We start from the raw sequence: 22,521 nt of genomic DNA, 5'->3' as shown, positions 1-22,521 counted from the left end.
AGATAGATGATAGATAGATAGATAGATAGATGATAGATAGATGATAGATAGATGATAGATATAGATAGATTGATAGATAGATAGATGATAGATGATAGATGATAGATAGATAGATAGATAGATAGATAGATAGATAGATAGATAGATGATAGATGATAGATAGATAGATGATAGATAGATGATAGGTAGATAGATGATAGATAGATAGATAGATAGATAGATAGATGATAGATAGATAGATAGATAGATAATAGATAGATGACAGATTAGATAGATGATAGATAGATGATAGATGATTGATGATAGATGATTGATAGATGATAGATTGATGATAAATTAGATTAGATAGATGATAAATAGATGATAGATGATAGATAGATAGATGATGATAGATAGATGGATAGATAGATAGATGATAGATGATAGATAGATGATAGATAGATAGATAGATAGATGATAGATAGATAGATAGATAGATGATAGATGATAGATGATAGATAGATAGATAGATAGATAGATAGATAGATAGATAGATAGATAGATAGATAGATAGATGATAGATAGATGATAGATAGATGTAGAGATAGTAATAGAAATGATAGAAAGGTAGATATAGAGATAGAGAGAGAAATATGGAATTGGCTTATGCAATTATGAAGGCTGAGAAGTCCTAAGATCTGCATTAGCAAACTGGAAATCCAGAAGAACCAATGTGTAGTAAATTCTTGTCTGAAAACCAGCAGACTTGAGACCTAAGAAGAACTGACGTTTTTGTTCAAGTCTGAAGGCAGAAAATGGGCAATGTCCTAGCCCAAGGCAGCTGGCAAAAGGAGCTCCCTCTTACTCAGTCCTTTTGTTCTATTCGGTCTTCAACTGATTGGATGAGGCCCATCCACATTGGGGAGGGCTAGTTACTTCATTCAGTCTATGGATTCAAATGTTAATCACATCCAAAAACACTCTCACAGACACACTCAGAATAATGTTTGACCAAATGTCCAGGCACCCCATGGTTCAGTCAAGTTGACACTTAAAATTAACTATCACAAGGAAACATCCTTTTTAACAGATACACCAGCTCCTACACATCCAAAAGCCTACTATCCTCTTTAAAACAGTCAATTCAGTAGACTTGAGAGTTTTAATCATAATGGCTGGCCTTCTCTAAGTACTTACAACAGGCCAGAAAATGTCTGGGCACACTGCATGGAGTGACTCCCTTGATTCTCATCACAACTCTGTAAAGAAGGTTTTATTATTCTACCCATCTTACAGATGAGGAAACCAAGGCACAGAGAATATAAGATTGTGCAAGAAGTAAGGGAACGAGCTAGGTTTTAAATCCAGCCAGTCTTGGTCTTTTTCCCAGAGTCTGGCTCCTAACTGCCTCTCATCCTGCCTCCTGCATTTACTCTGATTCTGTAAGTTCCCCACAGCTCAAAATGCTTCTGTTTTTTTTCCAGAAGCACAGTCAAGCGCCTACATGTACTATTTTGAAACTGACTTCTCCTGAATATAGATATTTATACATATATATGCCAAATGTAATTTGATATCACAACTGCTTATTAAGGTAGTTGATAAACTCTTATAATACCAACTAGAACCTAAGAAAGTGGATCCTCAAGTGCTTGTCATATACTCCATAAAACGCTTAAAAATAATGGCAAAAGAGAGTTTGGTCAGTGATTGAAAGATGCATGTCATTGATATAAAAAAGTTCTATCCTTACCAAATATGACAGTAAGAAAATTTAACAATAGTGATTCCTGGAATCTTCACCAACGAGAGTATTGTGATTGCACATTACTCTCCTGCCTGCATTCCAAACATATAGCATTAACGGGTTAAAATAAATTAATGTCCTTAGCTGTTTTGGCCCAGTGTTTAGAGCCTTGGCCCGCAGACTGAAGGGTCCCGGGTTTGATTTCAGCCAAGGGCACCTACCTTGGTTGCAGGCTCAATCCCAATCCCCAGTCTGTGCATGGGCAGGAGGCAACCAATTGATGCGTCTCTCTCACATCGATGTTCCTATCTCTCTCTCTCTCCCCCTTCCACTCGCTCTAAAAAAAGCAATGGAAAAAATATCTTTGGGTCAGGATAAAAATATATGTATATAATAAAATAAATTAATGTATAAACTCATAAGCATGCTAAAAAAAATGAGACGAATGATTCCATGGGCAGGGTAGAACAGAATACACAGCACTAAGAGTCTTCAGGGTCTGAGGTGGGCCTTTTATGTTGGATGGGGCTTCCATCCTGGGCTGTTAAATTGTGCTGAGCTGCGGCACACTGTTGTGGGAGGGAAAAGAAGCAACTGTTTGGCAAAGAGGTGGGTAAGCCCTTGCTGGCTTAGGAACAAGAGCTGTGACCTTGCCACAGGACACACCAAAAGGAGAAATGGTTCTGATCCAGAGACCTGAGTGGTCAGATAGTAAACTATCTACATAGAGGTATTAACATGGGGAAAGGAAAAGAACACCTGCTTGTGTACACACACACGCACACACACTGTCCACAGCCTTCTCAAGGTGGTTTGAAAGCTGAAGCAGGAACAAGGCATCATGAAACAAATGAACTAACAAAAAACCAGAAATATTTAATTCCAGAGTAGGGAAGATTACAAAAAAATAACTCAAACAAAATAAATAAACTGAAAATTAAAACTAAGCAGAAGAGATAATAAAATTAGATTTGTCACAGCCACAGAATTAGAGAGCATTATACTGAGTGATCCAGAATGAAACACAGACAGATGAAGAAATATAAAGTGTGGGAGAGCAGCCAGGTGACCTGGAGACTGATTGAAGCCATCCCTAATGGACCTGATAGGAGTTCCAGAAGCACAGAATACACAGAATAGCAGAGCGGCAATTTTTGAAGAACTAACGGCTGAGGAATTTCCCGAATTGAAGGGATAAAGAGTCCTCATCTATCTAGTGCATGTCAAGTGTAAAAGAGAAAAGAAAAAGAAAACTACACCTCGCACTCGGCCAGCATGGCTCAGTGGTTGAGCATCTTCCTGTGAATTAGGAGGTCGCGAATGATTCCCAGTCAGGACGCCCAGGTTTCAAGCTCAACCCCCAGTGAGGGGTGTTAGGGAGGCAGCGGACCAATGACTCTCTTCATTGATGTTCCTTTCTCTCTCTCTCTCTCTCTCTCTCCCTTCCTCTCTCTGAAATCAATGAAAACATGTTTAAATTAAAAAACAACTACACCTGGACACTTTGTAGAGAAACTGTAGAACATCAAAGAAAACAAGACAATCTTTAGAGGTTTTAAGGAGAAATTATGTATTTCCTACGAACGAGAAACAGTTGGGGTGATGTATTAGTATTTTATGCTTTATAAAAAATTAACACAAACTTGGCAGCTTAAAACAACACTCATTTCTTATCCCATAGTTTCTGTGGGTCACGAGTTGGGACACAGCTTAACTGGGTTCTCTGTGAGGCTTCAGTGAAGGTGTGAGCCAGGGCCCGGTTCTCAGTTTGAGGCCCAGTTGGAGAAGAATTCAAGTCCAAGCTTGCTCAGGCTGTAAGCAGAGTTCATTTCCTTGCAACTGGAGCAGCAAGGAGGGGGAGACTCTAGAGCAAGTCTGCCAGCAGGCAGTCTCATATAACATAACATCATCCCAGCAGTGACACCCCATCCTCATTGCCATTTTCTGTTGGTTAGAAGCAAGTCACCCACACCCAAAGGAGGAGATTCTGTGAGTGGGAGCACTAGGAGGCAAGATCACAGAGATCACCTTAAAGTTCATCTGCCATAGGTAACAGCAAACATCTCATCAATAACAGATACCAGAAGACAGTGGCATAAGATCCTCAAAGCGATGGAGAAAGGAACTGTCAGAATGTACCAGGATGAAAGGCCATTTGATCATGAGGGCCAAACGAAGCCATTTCAAGCACATAAAAACTTAGAAAGTTGACAACCCACAAACCCTTCCTATATTTTCTTTAGCAAGAAAAAAATTGGTAAAATCTGATGACATAACTAAGTACTAGTAGTAAAGTATTAATAATTGATTGATTTTGTTTTAAAAGAGACCTGAAAGTCCAGATGGTGATACCTGTAGATGGGCAGATAAGGTGGACGGACAATGTAGACAACCTACCGATGGCGCCTTTGTTGTTTGGGAAGAGGGCAGAGCACTGGGTAAGTTACGATATCATTAGAAAAGTGTAAAATGAAATATCTACATTAAAACCAAATTTTACCTAAGAGTGAAGGATTATACGTTATAGTGCTCAAACCAGTATTGGGGGGGCGGGGAAGAAATCCAAAACCACCACCTCCACCACCACCACCACCAACAAAATGCTTTATTAATTCAATGAATGTGAGGGAAGTAAAAAAAAAGAGCCAAAGTAAAAACAGGGTACAAGAAAGGTGATAGGAAGATACCCAAATGTGTCAATAAACATGATAAATGTAAAATGATTATATTCATCTCTTAAAACATGCTGCTTTTAAAAGACAATTAAAACATCTGAACAAAGCTTAAAATTTAAAGAATTATCTGACTTCTAATAAATCCCCTGGGGGATTTGCTGAAAATGTTGACTCAGAAGGCCTGATTTCTAAACCCAGTAATCTGGATTTTTAACCAGTTAGTCAGTTGTTTCTAATGAAGGTGGTCTGAGTATCCACTCTAGAGCATCAGATTCTTCAGCCCCTGGTTTTGCCATGAAAACCTTCCATCATCAGATAATCTCACTTCTCCCAACTTAGTTTTCCCTTACCCCTCAACAGATGACTCTTCCTTTCACCAATGCCCCCTCCCCACCCTCAAGCCCAATGCTCATTTCTGCTCGAGTGTCAGCTTCCTGAAGACCCGAGTAACATCTCATTTATCACGTGGACCCTCACAGCACTTGCTATGGTAAACTGAAGTGTTAAGCTATATCAGTTTTTGGTTTATGACTAAGTCAAAGAAAGTATGGAAAACGTGAAGGAGTTGAGATTGGAGGTAAACTAGCACCAAAAGAAGGGGGAACAGCAGGAGGATTGAAAGAGGCAGAGGCTGCTGAGACAGAGCAGACCAGAGGAGACCGGGAGGGAGACCAGCACAACAAGGAGAGAGGAGAGCAGGGAAGCCTGACTTGTCTGGTTATTGCTTCCCAGGCTCCAAGTCTTTGGGGTTAGGTCCAGGCTGCTCTACAGCCATCCTTTCTGCAGCAGCAAAGATGAAAGTAAAACAAAATAATCCAAAAGAACTGGACTCTGATGGCTGTTTTCAGGGGTTTATGAGACTTTACTTTCCTCAGATGCTGAGGAAAGTCTTCAGCTGAAGTCCATTAAGCAAATTAAAAAGCAGGAGAAAAATAAACATAGATTGATGTAGATAGCAGTTTTATGAGGCAAAGGAAGCAGTTAGTTCTGACAAAGCTCCCAGTCTTGGATCCCAGCCCTCAAAACTCTTAAGATATTGTTCTTGCCGAGATACCCTGCTGGCAGTCATGAAAGAAAGCTAATAGATTCTTTCCCTACAGAGACAGGGGCTGGTACAAACTATAATAAAAATATCATACACATTGCTTCTTGGTACAATTCCAGACATCAAGCCATTTGTCCTTTTGTCTCTAAACAGGAAAATAAGTAATAAATCCAATATATTTAAGGGTTATATACTGCATATGCTGCTTGGATCTCAAATGAAACCAAACCACATTAATATGCATTTTTCCCAAATAGAAACTTGTGTTAAAGAAGCACTTCAAATTCAAACATTTTTTTCTATTATTAGTATCTAAAAAACTAGACATTTTACAATGTTCCAGATCTTTAATAACACAAGTCTAAAAAACGTTATTGCACATGCATGATGTACAAGGCATTATGCTTGGGCCTTTGATGCGTGCAAGGAACCGAAGAGAAATAAAAGGCCTGTATGTAGATCTTCTTCCTTGCATATGACTTTGTGCATTTATTTTAGACACTTAAAAATAAAGTCACCCCTTGGATTTTGTCTTCAAGGCAAGGAATATCCTTTTGGGGTATTAACTCTAGGCATATTTTCCTCAGGGGCAGGGGCAAAGCCAGCTTTAGACTTTCCATTTCACATCTGTGACGGATTCAGAGGCCTCTCTCTTCCTCACCTTGCTCTGAGGTTATGGAAACCCAGCCTGGTGCCAGCCCTGCTCTCCAGCTGATGCACTCTCGTCCCCTGGCTTCTCTCCAGGGCCCAGGGCCGTAGAAGGTGGGGGGGGGGGGGTGTTTAAATGCAAATTTAGCCCTTGGATTTTCTAAGCCAAGTAAATTCAGCACTTTGAAACATTCTTATATTTTAAGACTCAGGCTTTCCAAGTTCTACAAAATTCTTGACTTTCAAATATCTTCAGCCTTTGCTTCATACTGAACATATGAAAGCATAATCACAAACATCATATATTTCTAAACAAATAAAGAGGAAAAACAAACCTGAGTCATCAAAACCCATCAGAAGTGAAAAGTATTGTTTTGCAAAAATGTTGCAATATATTTTTAACAGGAAATAAAATTAAGTTGCACTAAATTTTTAACAGATGAAAGCACATTTTATCTTTTATGTGCAGTTAGTTACTAAATCGGTGTCTTTGAAACATAAAGGAACGGATTCTCCCTTGGCCCAAGTAAGTAAGTATCTTCAATTAATCTCTCAAAAGAGCCTAAAATAGTCCCAAACCTAGTTGCTGGTCTCTAGACACCAAATACCAGATTAAATCCAATTATCCTTTCTAGCAGAACACAGGAAAAGCATGACCAGTTTAAATTCACAGAAACCCCAAACCTCATTTTTATCAATCATTTTAAACATCCTATCCCTTGAAATTTTTTACAAGAGCTGCCTTAAAAATAAAATGGACTGGTTTTGGCTTCTCTGTTGCCTGCCTTTCCCACTGGATAGTGGAGATGCTGATCATCAGGAAAATGCATGGATTGTGCAGAAACCAGACATGGGAGGTTCAAATACTCCACAAAGTGGGCTACTAAAGGGAAAATATAAAGGAGCAAGAATTTCCCCAAATCACTAAATGAAATTAGGAATAATAGCCCTCTGGGTGTGCCCATGATTTTTAACATCCATGGAATGCTTTGTTGAGTTAATATCAAATATTATTACCACATCTGGGTTAGCAAGTGGAATTTCCATGCAGTCTCAGACCCTCGACTTTTCTTATGCAACCTCATTAGTGGCACAAACTCTGCTGTGAAAACCCATCCAGATTTGCAATCAGCAAACACATTAAGATGTGTAAGGCAAAGTGTAAAATCCCAGGCCATGTATATATGGGGAGTAGCTATAACGGGAGAAGCCTGCTAGGTGGGAGTACCTTCTGGAATGAAGTTGAGGACTCCTGGAGGAGAGGAGAAATGGGAGAGGGACTTCTGAGTCCTCAGTGGGTAGGGAGGGGCAAGGGGCTCTAAGAGACAGTGAATGAAAACACAGCTTCTAGGGACACAGAATGCCTTAGTCAATCAGCCACTGTGAACAGTACACTTTCCAATTAACTTGTAGAAAGGGTATTGGGCAACAGCCATCATTTGCTCTTGTTTAGAATTCTGTTAGATGATTACAGTGTTCGGGAAGGAAAGCGATGGCTGCAGTTGTGTTGCAGTTACGTGGGTTGGTTTGTGGAGAGAGTGGAGAGTTGTGTCTCTGGATTAAATGGTAATATATTTCTATTTGTTTTTAAAATGAACTCCCATTGATATGTTCCATTAACTCAGTGTTCACTAAGCTCTAACTAGGTGTCAGGCACTAGGAAACTCTTCCATATAGCAAACACTTAATCACAAATATTCATTCAACAAACACTTACTGAATGTTTACTCAAAGCTAAACTTCGTGCTACATGTTAAAATGCAACAAGGTGCCCGGCCAGGCGTGGCTCAGCTGTTGAATATCGACCTAGGATACAGGAGATCTCGGTTCAGTTCACTGTCAGGGCACATTCCATGTTTCAGGCTCAACCCCCAGCGGGGGGTCATGCAGGAGGCAGCCAGTCAATGACTCTCTTTCATCATTGATGTTTCACCTCTCTCTCTCCCTCTCCCTTCCTCTCTCTGAAATCAATAAAGATAAATTTTTTTAAAAATGCAACAAGGTAATTCTTGGAGCCTCAGCTTTTTTTCTTTTAAATTGACGTACAATTGACATAAGCCATTCTATTATTTTCAAGTGGACAACATAATGATTCAATACTTATATATATTGTGAAATAATAACCACAATAAGTCTAGTTAACATCTGTGACCATATGTAGTCACAAAATTGTTTCATTGTGATGAGAACTTTTAAGATCTACTCCCTTAGCAACTTTCTAATATCCAATACAGTATTAACTATAGTTGCCATGCTGCACATCACATCCCCACAACTTATTTATTTTATAACGGGGTTTGTAGCTTTTGGTTTCCTTCTCTCATTTTCCCCACCCCTCACCCTCTGCCTCTGGGAACGCCAATCTGTTCTCTGTATCTTTGAGCTTGTTTTTTGTTTCTTGTTTTGTTTTAGATTCCACATATAAGTAATATCACATGGTATTTTTCTTTCTCTGTCTGACTTATTTCACTTAGAATAATGCCCTCAAGGTTCATTCATATCACAAATGGCAAGATTTCATTTTCTTTTGGCTGAATAATATTCGTGTGTGTGTGTGTGTGTGTGTGTGTGTGTGTGTGTGTGTGTGTGAAAATCTCATTTTCATCTTGGCTATTGTGAATAATGCTGGATCGAACATGGGCGCAGATATCTTTTTAAATTAGTGTTTTGGATTTCTTAAGATATATACTCAGAAGTGGAATGCTGGGTCATATGGTAGTCCTATTTTTACTTTTTTAAGGAACCCCCATACTGTTTTCCACAGTGGCTGCACCAATTTGCATCCCCACAAACAGTGCACAAGATTTCCCTTCCTCCACATCCTCATGGGCACTTATTTCTTCTCTTTTTGATAATAGCCATTCTAACAGGTGTGAGATGATATTTCATTATGGTTTTGATTTGCATTTCCCTGATGATTAATGATGTTAAACATCTTTTCATGTACCTGTTGAACATCTGTATGTCTTCTTTGGAAAAATGTTTATTCTGATTCTCTGTCCACTTTTTGATCAAATTATTTGTTTTTTTTGCTACTGAGTTGTATGAGTTCTTTATATGTTTTTTATATTAATCCCTTATTAGATACATGTTTTGCAAATATTTTCGCCCATTCAGTAAGCTGCTTTTTTATTTTGTTCATAGAAACCTTAGCTTGTTAATCTGTAAAAGAAGGTACTATACTACAATGTTTCTAGAGTTTCTTCCTGTTAAAAATTTCATTTTGATTGGTTTTATTATTTGTTTATAAACAGTTTTTCTTTCATTTATAAACTTCACAAATCCAGATTGGTTTCTGTGATTTTTCCTGACTCTAAATTATGCATTGATAAGGTCACCAGACGTTTCAGTTCTGACCACTGGAGCCTGCCAGCATTGAGAATGGAGATAAACGTTAACTGGAATTTTAAACACATGCTTACAAATTACTACAAACCTCAGATACAATAAATAAATGACAGCAAGAGAACCAAGATCCTTGGAATATTCCTGTAAAACTTATTTCCCACTGAATAGTGGCTACATAATCAAGATTCGAGCAGAAATGAGGCTCTCCTTTTTAGGCACATGCTAAAGGTAGTTTTGTTGGTACCTCATACCCGGGTTCTCTGGCTTATAGCTACAGCTATTTGGCCATTGACAGGAGCCAGTGGCTGTAAGCCTGCTAGGTTTCTGGTTTTCCTTTTTCTGGGAATGCACAGTTGGATTAAATGATGGAAAAAGTCATGCCACACAGACACTTTCCTTTCAAAAAGTTAAGGAGAGTTCAGCCACAGTGCAAGTTCTTTCTGCATTTATCTTGGACTAAAAGAAATTGGAAATGGCTATAACATGACCTGCTGACATATGAGAATAAAAATGGGAAAGGTTTGCAAAGATGATGGCAATGAAAATGGTCTAAAAATGGTTAGGTATTTGTGGGGGAAATGGAGCAAAGATGCAGTGAGAAAGACTGACCATTCACACACACACATACAAACACACACACGCAAACAGGTTCTCCTAATGTTAGAGTACAACCAAAAGAAAATCTTGGGGAGCCACAAGTTTAGTAAATGTGTGTTTCATGGTATAATCAATATTATCCCACTGTCCTGAACCATGCCAAAATTTTGGAGTGTTTGGAATACTGAAGAACTTTCATTATGCATTTGGCAAATGTTAAAAATATCAAGAAATAAAAGCAATAAGGAAGACCCAGTGCAAAGTTAGTGTGGCTTGAAAGACACACGAAGAATTCATGCCCTATCTATGTGCATGCCTCCAGGCAGGGCGAAATGCTCCAGAGGAGGAGCTAACAGAGGGTGAGCAGACTCGAAAGTGGCAATTCTTAACATTCTAGAAGTCTTGGATTCCCTTAAGAATTACATCAAATTTAGAGTTTATCCCCAGAAAAGTACTCATTAACATCTCCACTTTGCATACAATTGCAGGAGATTTTCAGACCTCCCAAAGCCTTGGACTGAGAACTACACCCATTGATTTAAAGTCACTGCTGCTGTGATCAACATCAGGATGAGAGAGTCTTGTTTGATTTTTTTCACGGCTGGTTGCTCCATGTAGGTGAATGTATAAGGTTAGCAGCTTGAATTTTTATACCTGAACTCTGTGGCTCTTGTGTCCAAATCTTATTTTCCATGGCCCCAGATAAGGGAATTTAGAATAATGTATCCACTCCTTCCTTCCAGTCTATTGCAATATATGGCAGCTTAGATAGTATAGAATATCACCAATGTGGTTGCATTTTATAAAAAAAAAAAAAAAAAATTAAGTAAGACCAGACTATATATTAGAGTTAACTATATTAGAAGTTAAATGGTTAACTTTATTAAAATGTGGGCTTTAAATAATAGAATTTTTGCAATAATTTGTAATGAGAAAAAGAGTGATTTTGAAAATCTTTTGTGACACATTTGCTGGGTTTTCCACTGGTAGTTAAAAATGTTGTTAGATTAGGAGATTAATCTTTTTTTACATTTTTTTATGCTAAATCCGTTGTGTGTGTTTTATCCCAACACCACTAGGCATTTCTTTAATTCTCAGCAGGTATAGAGTGTCCTGCAACTGAAATCAAATGACATATCCCACAGATTAAGGGCTCAGTCCCAAAAGACTGCCCTCCAACTTGGGTGCCAGTCGCAAGTCCAGGTTGTTTCCTGTGCTTCTTACCAACAAGCTATACATTAGAAGCTCCCACATATCTGTCTTTGAGTTAGATTAATTTGCTAGAGTGGTTCACGAAACTCAGAAAACCAGTTTAGTTACCAGATTACTGGTTTATTACGAAGGATGTTAAACAATACGAATGAACAATCAGATGAAGAGATACATAGGACAATGTCTGGGAGGGCCCTAAACACAGGCGCTTTTGTCTCTGTGGAGTTTAGGGTGCAGCACCCTCTCAGCACATGGATGCATTCTAGTTCACTAACCCAGAAGCTCTCCAAACCCCATCTCTTTTAGTTTCTATAGCAAATTCACCTAGGCACAGTTGATTAAATCATTGGCTATTGGTGATTGAATTTAATCTCCAGCCGTTCTCCCCTCCCTGGAAATTCGAGGTGGAACTGAAAATTCCAACCCTTTAATCAGGTGTTTGTTCCCCTGGCAACCAGGCCCCATCCTTCGGTGCTTTCCAAAAGCCATCTGGTTAACATAAACTCAGCAGTGGTTGAAAGAGGCTTGTTATGAATATCAGGATGCACTTATCACTCATCACTTAGGAAATTCCAAGGGTTTTAGAGACTTTGTTCCAGAAATGGACAATAAGGACCAAATATGTATTTCTTATTATAAATCACAATATCATACATATTGGTTTGTTTTCTGCTATAAGTGGCTATCAGTTGTGTGCTAAACTAGCAAATTTTTTTAGATTCTTTATTTTGGATTAATTTTAGATTTACAGAAAAGTTTCACAGATAGTAGAGTCTCCATACACCCTTCACCCAGCTTCCCTGATATTACATATCCAACAGTACATTTGTCAAAAATAAGAAATTAATGTCATTACAATGCATTAAAATAGACTTTATTCAAATTTCACCAGTTTTTCTAATATCCTTTTTCTAATCCAGGATCCAGTCCAAGATACATTTAGTCACTGTATCTCCTTAATCTTTCCAGTCTGTAGCAGGTTCTCATTGTTTTTTACAACTTTGACACATTTGAACAGTACTGGTCAGGTATTCCATGGAATGTCCTCCATTTGAGACTTGACTTATGTTTTCTGACAGAAACTTATGTTAGACTTGGGGAAGAAACCACAGAGGTGAAATGCCTCTCTCATACCATTACATCCTGGGGTACATAACATGAACTTCATCACTGACTAAGGTGGAGTCCACCAAGTTTCCCCACTTAAAGTTACCATTTTTCCCTTCCCACATTCAGTCTGTTGGAAGCAAGTCACTAAGTCCAGCCCCTACTCAAAGGAGGGGAATTAAGTTCCATTTTCTAGAGGGGGGTTGTCTACATAAATTATTCAGAATTCTTCTTCCCATATTTATTTATTCACATTAGTAACTGCTCTTAGATATTTATTTTATTCTCTAACTTATAATCCAAGACCGTAGTTATTTATTTTGTTGCTTATATAGTCTTAGTTTGGCCATAGGGAATTCTTTCAGTTTGGCTCCTCTGTCCCTTTGATATATTATTACCCCTTGTCCCTTTTTCTCTCTTTTGAGCATTTCTTTAATTTCTAGCACTAACAAGATGCTCCAGGCTCATCTTGCATCTTCCATGTCCCAGTTCTGAAATCAGTCAATTTCCCAAGGAATCCTGATTTTCTTTATTGGAGAATGCTGCTATAAGCAAGATCTGGGTCCTGTGTGTCCATTATTACTGAGTGTCATATCTTCCAGGAACTCTCAGATGATAGTTAAAAAATAAATTTATATATATTGACCCATGTATATATACATACCTGTATTATTTCTCTATCTATCAAAGATAGGAAATAGATATGCATATATATTTGACAAATACAATATATATTTATCAAAGATATCAAAGACAGGGAAGTAAATATATGTGTGTATACATGTATGTATGTATGGATGGATGCATGGGTATATCTATCTGAAAATAGACAGACATACAGACAGACAATCTGTGACTCTAATCCAACACCACAGGGTTCATTCTAACCTTCCTCTTTTTCTTATTTGTAACTTCTTCCTCCGACTGTGTGAAATCTGGCTCCCATTACACATAATTTATTTACTCTTTTATTTAAACCTAGTATATACATAAAGTAGTTTCAAAATTGCTAACTCTTACCTCTGTGAAAAAAAAAATTTACTAACTAAATTTTAGTATTAGCATACAGATTTATTTTGTCTTTAGACTTAAATATACAGTCAAAACACTGTTGTCCAAAGTTACCTAGAGCAGTAACTATTTTGCCATTCCCTTCAATGATGATGTGTTATGCATTCGTAATACAGTTAATTTTCTTTGTCACAATCTGCATTCCATCCTGGGATCCCTCAATGTCGTGGTTGATTTTTTTAATTTGCATACAACATAGTTAATTATCTGTGGTGGACAGTTCTATGGGGTTTTGACAAATTTATAGAGACATATATTCACTACTGCAGTAACATAGAGAACAGTTCTATTGATCTAAAATTTCCCTTGTGAAGTTCCTTTGTAGTCAATCCTTCCCTTAACCCCTGGTAATCACTGATCTGTTTTCCATCCCATAATTTTGTTGTTTTCATAATATCATATAAATGGAATCTTATAATATGTTATCTTTTGACTGGCTTCATTTACTTAGCAACATGCATTTGAGATTCATCCATGTTATGGGAATCAATAGTTTGTTTCTTTTATTGCTGAATAGGATTTCATTGAATAGATATACCAGTTTGTTTATACATTCTCTTGTTGAAAAACATTTAGTTGCCTCTAGTTTTTAGTGATTATGAATAAAGTTGCTATAAACATTGATACTTTGTTTTTGTGTAAAAGTATTTCTTTTTTTAACTTTTTAATTTTTTAAAATTAATTAATTTATTTTTTAATTGAGTTTACTGAGGTGTCATTGGTTAATAAGATTATATAGGTTCCAGGTGTACAATTTTATAATACATCATCTGTATATTGTATTGTGTGTTCACCATTTGAAGTCAAGTTTCCTTCCATCACCATTTATCCCCCCTCTACCCTCTCTTACCTCTCCCCATCCCCCTTTCCCTCTGGTAATCACCAAATTGATGTCTGTCTATGAGATTTTTTTTTCTTTTTTCTTTTTAATATATCTTTATTGATTTCAGAGAGAAGAAAGGAGAGGGAGAGAAAGGGATATAAACATCAATGATAGAGTCATTGATTGAGCCCACAACCCGGGCATGTGCCCTGACCGGGAATCGAACCCCGATTGCCTGGATCCTAGGTTGATGCTCAACTGCTGAGCCACGTCCAGCCGGGGGAGATTTTTTTTTCTTAATCCCTTTACTTTTTTTACCCAGCCCCCCTAACCTCTCCCCTCTGACAGCTGTCAGTCTGTTCTCTATCTATGAATCTGTTTCTATTTTATTAGTTTATTTTATTCATCAGATTTCACATATAAGTAAAATAATATGGTAATTGCTTTTCTCTGACTGGCTTATTTCACTTAGCATTATACTTTCCAGGTCCATCCATGATGTTGCAAAAGGTAAAACTTCTTTTTTACAGCCAAGTAGTATTCCACTGTGTAAATGTTCCATGGCTTTTTTATTTTTTATTTTTTAAATATATCTTTATTGATTTCAGAGAGAGGAAAGGAGAGGGGGAGAGAGAGAGAAACATCAATGATGAGAGAGTCATTGATCAAGCCTGCAACCCGGGCATGTGCCCTGACCGGGAATTGAACCCTGATCGCCTGGATCCTAGGTCGAGGCTCAACCACTGATCCACGCCCTGCCGGGAATCCATGGCTTTTTTTATCAACTCATCTACTAATGGGCACTTGGGCTGCTTCCAAATCTTAGCTATTGTAAATAACACTGCAATGAACATAGGGGTGCATATATTCTTTTGAATTAGTGATTCAGGTTTCTTCAGATATATTCCCAGAAGAGGAATCATTGGGTCATAAGGCAGTTACATTTTTAATTTTTTGAGGTAACTCCATACTGCCTTCCACAGTGGCTGCACCAATCTGCATTCCCACCACTAGTGCACAAGGGTTTCTCCACACCTTTTCTCCACACCTTGATAGCACTTGTAGTTTGTTGATATATTGATGATAGCTATCCTGACAGGTGTGAGGTGATATCCCATTGTGGTTTTAATTTTTATTTCTCTGATGATTAGTGATGTTGAGCATCTTTTCATATGTCTGTTGGCCATCTGTATATCTTTGGAGAAGTGTCTATTCAGGTCCTTTGCCCACTTTTTAATTGGATTGTTTTTTGTGTAGAGTTTTATAAGTTCTTTATAATTTTTGGATATTAACTTCTTATCAGATGTATCATTGGCAACTATGTTCTCCCACTTAGTAGGTTGTCTTTTCATTTTGTTGATGGTTTCCTTTACTGTGCAGGAACTTTTTAGTTTGATGTAGTCCCATTTTTTTATTTTATTTCCCTTGCCTGAAAAAAATATTGTTACCAGAAATGTTGGAGATTTTACTGCCTATGTTTTTTTTCAAGGATTCTTATGGTTTCGAGTCTCCCTTTAATTCTATAATCCACTTTGAGTTTTTCCTGTGTATGGTATAAGAAGGTTGTCTAGTTTCTTTCTTTTTTTTTTTTTTTTTTTTTTGCACTTATCTGTTCAATTTTCCCAACACCATTCATTGAAGAGACAGTCTTTACCTCATTGCATGTTCTTGCCTGCTTTGTCAAATATTAACTGACCATAACAGCATGGGTTTATTTCTGGGCTCTCTATTCTGTTCCATTGATCTATATGCCTGTTCTTATACAAGCATCATGCTGTTTTGATTACTATGTCCATGTAGTATAGTTGGATATCAGGTAACATGATTCCTCTCACTTGTTCTTTTTCAAGATTGTTGTGGCTATTTGGGGTCTTTTGTGGTTCCACATAAATTTCTAGAATGTTTGTTCTAGTTCTCTGAACATAATATTTCAATTCGTTTGGATAAATACCTAAGGGTGTGATCATTGGTTTGATAAGTCTATGTTTAACTTTGTATGAAAATGCCAAACAATTTTCCAAAGTGACTACACAATTTTGCATTTCACCAGTAATGAATGAGACTTCTTGCTGCTCTACATTTTCATCATAATTTGGTATTTTTTGTTTGATTAATCTTAGTTATTCTAATTGGTGTGAAGTGGTATTTCATTTGGTTTTAATTGTATTACTTATTGTTGGGTTTTAAGAATCCTTTATATATTCTTATATATTCTATATTTATATATATACAAGGCCTTTATCAGATATGTAATTTGAAAATATTTCTCCCAATCTGTGGCTTGTCTTTTCATTCTCTTAGCAGTGTCTTTCTTTTTACTTTTTTTTTTTTTAAATATATCTTTATTGATTTCAGAAAGAGGAAAAGAGAGAGAGAGAGAAAGAGGGAGAAACATCAATGAAGAGAGAGTTATTGATTGGCTGCCTAGCCCGAAATCCAGGCATGTGCTCTGACTGGGAATCAAACCCCTCTCACCTGGATCTTAGGTCGATGCTCAACCATTAAGCCAAGCCTTGCAGGGCTTAGCAGTGCCTTTCAAAGAGCAAAAGTTCTGCCTGGCCAAGCATGGCTCAGCAGTTGAGTGTCAATCTAGGATCCAGGTGATCAGGGTTCGATTCCCGGTCAGGGCACATGACCAGGTTGGGGGCTCGATCCCCAGTCGGGGGCGTGCAAGAGGCAGCCAATCAATGACTCATCATTGATGTTTCTATCTCTCTCTCTCCCTCTCCTTTCCTCTCTCTGAAATGAGTAAAGATATATTAAAAAAAAAAAAAAAGTTCAAAAAGCAAAAGTTTTAATTTTTACCAAGTCCAATCTATCAGGGTTTTTGTTTTTGTTTTTGTTTTTTTCTTTCAAGAATGATGCTTTGGGTATTGTATCTAAAAACTCATTGCCACATTCATGATATTGCAGATTTTCTCCTGCATTTACTTCCAGAAGTTTTGTAGTTTTACTTTTCACATTTAAGTATTTGATAAATTTTGAGATAATTTATATAAAAAGTATGAGGTATATGTCCTTCATTATAACTTGTTTTATTGTGGGCATACTTTTTGTTTGTTTGCTTGTTTTGGAAACAGATAGAAAGTTGTTCTGGCACTATTTGTTTAAAATAATCTTTTTTTTTTTTTTTTTTTTTTTTACTGAATTGCATTTATAAATTTGTAAAAATTCAGTTGTCTACATTTTTGTGAGTCTATTTCTGGGCTCTCTATTCTGTTCCATTGACCTGTGTTTCTATCTTTCCACTAGTACCATATGGTTTTGATTATTATAACTTTATATTAAGTGTTAAAATCAGGTAGCATGGGTTCTTTTTTTTTTTTTTTTTCCCCAGAATAGTTTGGAGTATTCTAGTATCTTTTCCTCTCAATGAAAATTTTAAGATCATCTTAATGATATTTTGAAACAACTTTCTAGGATTTTGATTGAGATTCCATTGAATCTATAGATCAAATCTTAATTATACTGAGTCTTCAAATCCATGAACATGGTATATCTTTCCATTTATTTAGCTCTTCTTGATGTTTTTATCTGTTTTATAGTTTTCAGCATATACATCCTACACATGTGTTGCTGGATCTAAGCTTAAGCTTAATTTTTTGTGATATGAAAATTTTTTTAATTCTATGTTTTATTGCTGGTATATAAGGCTATTAATGACTTTTGAAAAATAAACATATAAAATATCTCATATGATTAACAGTTCACAGGGGAAAAAAACACAAATAACTCTTAAACATAAGAAAAGATGCTCAACCAGCTTGACATAAGGGAAATAGAAACTGAAATTATATTGAGAAACCATTTTTCATCTCTCAGATTGGCAAAAATGAAACAGTTCGATAACATAGTTGCTGGCTAGGCAATGGAGAAAGAGCATTCTCTTCATTATATAAACCCATGTGAAAGGCAATTTTTGGCAATATCTAACAAAATTACAAAAACACTCTGTAGCAATTTACCCATACAGATATTCTTGCAAATGTGCAAATGACATATGTACAAGATTATTAATTGTAACAGGTTTATAATTAAAAAATGAAGCAGCTTAAATGTATATCTAGACTAACTCGGCTAAATATGTTATGTTATGCAATACTATATGGTTATAAAAATAGATATTTAACATATATTACCAAATTTTAAAAGGTAATAAGCAATGTGACAAGAAAAAGAAAATATTTTTACATACCAGTATGTGTATACATCTGATATTTCTGGAAGATATAGTCGTATCATTGGTTACCTAAGGGGACAACAACTGGTGCTTACCTAAGAGGAATGGGATGAAAATTTTTTGCTATTCTTTTTACACTTTTAGAGTTTTGAAATTTGAGATTAAGAATCAGATCTTACATCAGCACACTTCTAAAACCTTAAAAAATAATTTCCCATCCCTTTTCAAAATTTTTCAAAAGAAAATGTTGGTAAGTTTTGAAGCCATTTGTTAAAAACATAAAACTGTGATTATTTCCAATTAAGTTGCAAGAGATTGATAACTGGAAAAATAGAAATTTACTAGGTAAACCCCAACAAAATCTTTGCATAATTGGCAGATAGAATTTAAAAATATGGTTATTATTGCAGACAATAAACTTCTACTTAGATCTGCATATCAAAATGAGAATCAATTTCAAAGGTGTCATTAAATCTGAGCATAAATGGACCTTGAAACTAGCCCTTTCATTATTGATCCAGAAAGTGTTTATATGAAGTTTTCAAAAGTATTGAATAGGATAATGAATCTTATTCAATAATGCCAATTCAACTAAAATTTTATTAATAATAACAATATAATTATAGTAAGGCATTTTGTGCTGTTAATAAAATTTTTAAATGCTAATTTCATGGCTACCTCATCCATTTTGGATTTTAGTTTGCTGTATATTTATAATTTATGTAACATTTTAGGTCAGAAATACATGAGTGTGGTTTATAATGTAATATATACTTACTGGGGGCACTCAACTTTGTTGATGAGATATGTGATCAAGTTTAGAGACTGATGCTGTAAAGAAGAGCTCTCAATTGGATGAGAGGCCATGGCTGGGTTGAGTAATGAGGAGGACTGTTGAGAAAGAAAGAAAGAAGAGAGTTAGGCAGGCCCAGAATGTAGTTATCCCCTCAGTTTTAAGAATGGAATTCTAGAATCTCTAGGTGGTTGGAGACAAAAGAGCTAAGAATTCTTTCTCTAAGGCTCTAAAGAAAGGGTCTTGGTTAAAGACAAGATCACTTGTGCCTCAAAAGAATCAGAAATGGCTTCATGGGATGTATAGGAAGCTCATGTGAGCTGCCCAGAGCTAATTAAATAAGTAGAGCAGTGTTTCTTTCACAGATTCACATGAGCAATGTCTTTGGGTCAGGTGTGAGGAATCTGGTCTCTTTTTAGTGTATTTGTGTGTGTGTGTGTTTTTATAAATGTATTTTGTATATAAATTTTTAAAAAATATTTTTATTGATTTTAGAGTGAGAGGAAGGGAGAAGGAGAGAGAGATAGAAACTGATTGGCTGCTTCCTGCACACTCCCTACTGGGGATTGAGCTTGCAACCCAGGCATGTGCCCTGACCAGGAATTGAACCCATGACCTCTTGGTGCATGGGAAGATGCTCAATCCACTGAGCCACACCAGCCAGGTAGGAATTTGTTTTTCATAAGACCTAAATTTCTCTGATGAATTCACCTCTCCAAAGGACCATCAAGGTCAACCCCTGGCTTGAGGGATATAAAACAGTACACTTGAGGCTACCATTGATGTAGGGTTTTGTTTTGTCTGATTTTATTTTTTTTTAGACCAGTAAGATTCTAAGGCAGGAGATAGAAACCAATTCAATCTGTAAGCTCTGCATCTATACCTTTTCTGTTTCTCTCTCAGTGCCTAGCCCAATGCTAGGGCACAGCTCAATGCTGTATACCATGGACTTTTTCTTTAAAGGGTTAGATTATATTTTAGGCTTTGTGGTCTTTAGGATCTCTAACAAAACCACTCAACTCTGCTATTGTAGTGAGAAAGCAGCTGTATACACTATGTTACTGAATAGGCGTAACTATGATCCAATAAAACTTACAAAAGCAGGTCTAGTTTGTTGATCCTTGCTATTGGCCAGTGTACATTCTACAAACCCCAGATGACATGTAGTTACCTTTCTTCTTGTTTAGATACTTTAAAGTCCTCACAGAGACTCTCCCTCTGGCCTTGCTGAACACTCAGCCCTGTTTTTAGCTTTGCCTCTCAGTTGGGGAACCTAGCTCCAAGAAGAGAAACTAATAATTTTAGGTTCTAGGCAGGAATCTAGGCAGGTGCAGAAAATTATACAGCATGAAAATATGTAAAAATATTAGGTTTGGTATCACAAGCAGTTAACAGAAATTTCAATCCACTGTCATGCCAGCCAAGGTCATTATACTTGGGGAAGACAGATTACTGCAGTAGAGGAAGCGCTCCTGGAAAGCCAGCTAATAAGGGATGAAGCTCTTGATCCTACTCCAGTTTTAAATAATTCAGAGAGGGTCCCTTTATGTCCCTTCTACTCCCAACACCCAGCACTTTCTTCCTCATGTGACCTTTTGTCATCTGCCCCCCTCCTGCTCATCAGTTGACAAAAGACTTTTAGGAGTCCCCACAGAACACTGGTGGAGGATTCCAGAAAAATATTACTTTCATGATATAAGACTTATATTTTTGAAGCAACACTCCCTTATTTTAACCCCCAAACAGTAAATCTTGAAGTTGTCTATGCAGACCCATATATATTTCATCTCTGGCTGAAATTGGGTGTCTGTTTCTATACCTAGAGGGAATGCCTAAATCTTTGAATTCTGTTTTTTGGGTTTGTTTGATTTTCATTCACAAAATTCACAGGAATCCTAGAAATGTATCGTACTCTGGTTTCCAGCTGGATGGATAAAGGAAGTTTGAATTCTTTGCTTGTCTGATCCCAAGAACATAGCATTTATTTGAAAATAAGTATTAAGGAAAGAGCTGTACTCATTCCCTCCCTGTGCTGTATCCTCTGTACTTTGTTTTACACTGATTCTGGCCTTCCACATTTATGGCTGGTAGATTTTGAAGTTCTCATTGGTGACAGACTTAATTTCAGGATGAAACATGGTTGTCTGACCTGGTCTTTTGACCTTGGACAGGTCTGTCTTCCACAGGCCCCAGGAAAAAGGCTGCTGGCATCTTGGCCCTGACTTGCTGAGCCCAAAGTCTACACTCCCTGTAAACAGGCAAAAATATTTTCATCCCCAGTAAGTGCAGCTCAGTTGGTTGAGCATCATCATATGTACTGAGAGGTTGCTGGTTCAATTCTCCGTCAGGGCACATGCCTGGGTTGCAGGCTTGATCCCCAGTAGGGGGAGTGCAGGAGGCAGCCAATGTATGTTTTTTTTTCTCTCTCTCCCTCTCCCTTCTTCTCTCTCTAAAATCAATGAAAACATTTTTTTAAAAAAAGATATTTTCAAGGCCTGGGTTAGACAATTACAAGGGCTTTAGTCTTGGAAATTGTGAGATTTCTCTTTTCCTGTCCTCTTTCTACCCTTGATCTCTTCCTGGAGATGTCAAAGGTCCCATCTATGTACATTTTAGTTTATTTGTTCCCAGCTTTTCCATATTCTGCCCCAGCAGGGATGGCCACTAGGTGCTCACATGTTTTTATCAACTGCTCCTCTCTGGGGTCCCTCTGCTTTTCCCCTGTTCCTCATGTCCCAACTTCTGGAATCCTATACTAATGACACCAGCAAGGGAAGGAGAAAACAATGCCACCCTTGTTGACATTGTGGAGGTGAACCTGACTTTTAGTCTAGCACAGACTTGGCCATTGACTAGGTGTGGAGTTCAGGTGTGCCATACCTGCCGGTCATGTGCCCCATTATTTGCTACTTGCCCTGACCCTCCCCAAGGTTTGTTGGGAGCAGAGCATTGTTGTAACATATATAAGGGAACTTTCCCCTAAGAACAGGGTTAAAGGAAACAATGCATCTCATTTTCTGGCATTTCTGACTCTTCCCCTCTAGGGATCTGCATGGCATACTATGAGAGCCACTACAACACCATGACTCAGAATGCCCTAGAGCATGGAAGCATTGACTGTGGCATTTTTCGCATAGACAGTTACACATGGTGCAGAAGTGCAAAGCTATAAGGGAACTACTGTCATGTTGCCTGCTCAGGTACAGTTTTGATTTTCATCCTCGGGCACAAAGGCACAGAGCTAATGATGGAATATCCACTCATTTTCTACTCTAACTAAAATTTGAAGTTCAGAT

General features: G+C 37.3%; 1 protein-coding gene across 1 annotated transcript in view; it reads left to right on the top strand.

Annotated features, from left to right (window-relative positions):
- Positions 1 to 4,068: 4,068 nt before the first annotated feature.
- LOC308547222 (lysozyme-like protein 1) overlaps positions 4,069 to 22,521 on the top strand; it is a gene marked incomplete at its 5' end in the record, with an annotated part of 29,313 nt that continues 10,860 nt past the window's right edge. The window contains 4 exon segments of the mRNA XM_081117176.1: positions 4,069 to 4,164; positions 21,708 to 21,759; positions 22,270 to 22,394; positions 22,398 to 22,425. Of these exon segments, the coding sequence (XP_080973302.1) occupies positions 4,069 to 4,164; positions 21,708 to 21,759; positions 22,270 to 22,394; positions 22,398 to 22,425 (301 nt within the window).

Source organism: Miniopterus schreibersii (assembly GCF_964146895.1).
Source record: "Miniopterus schreibersii genome assembly, chromosome: 1".
Taxonomy (NCBI): domain Eukaryota; kingdom Metazoa; phylum Chordata; class Mammalia; order Chiroptera; family Miniopteridae; genus Miniopterus; species Miniopterus schreibersii.
This window is presented reverse-complemented; position numbering and strand designations above follow the sequence as displayed.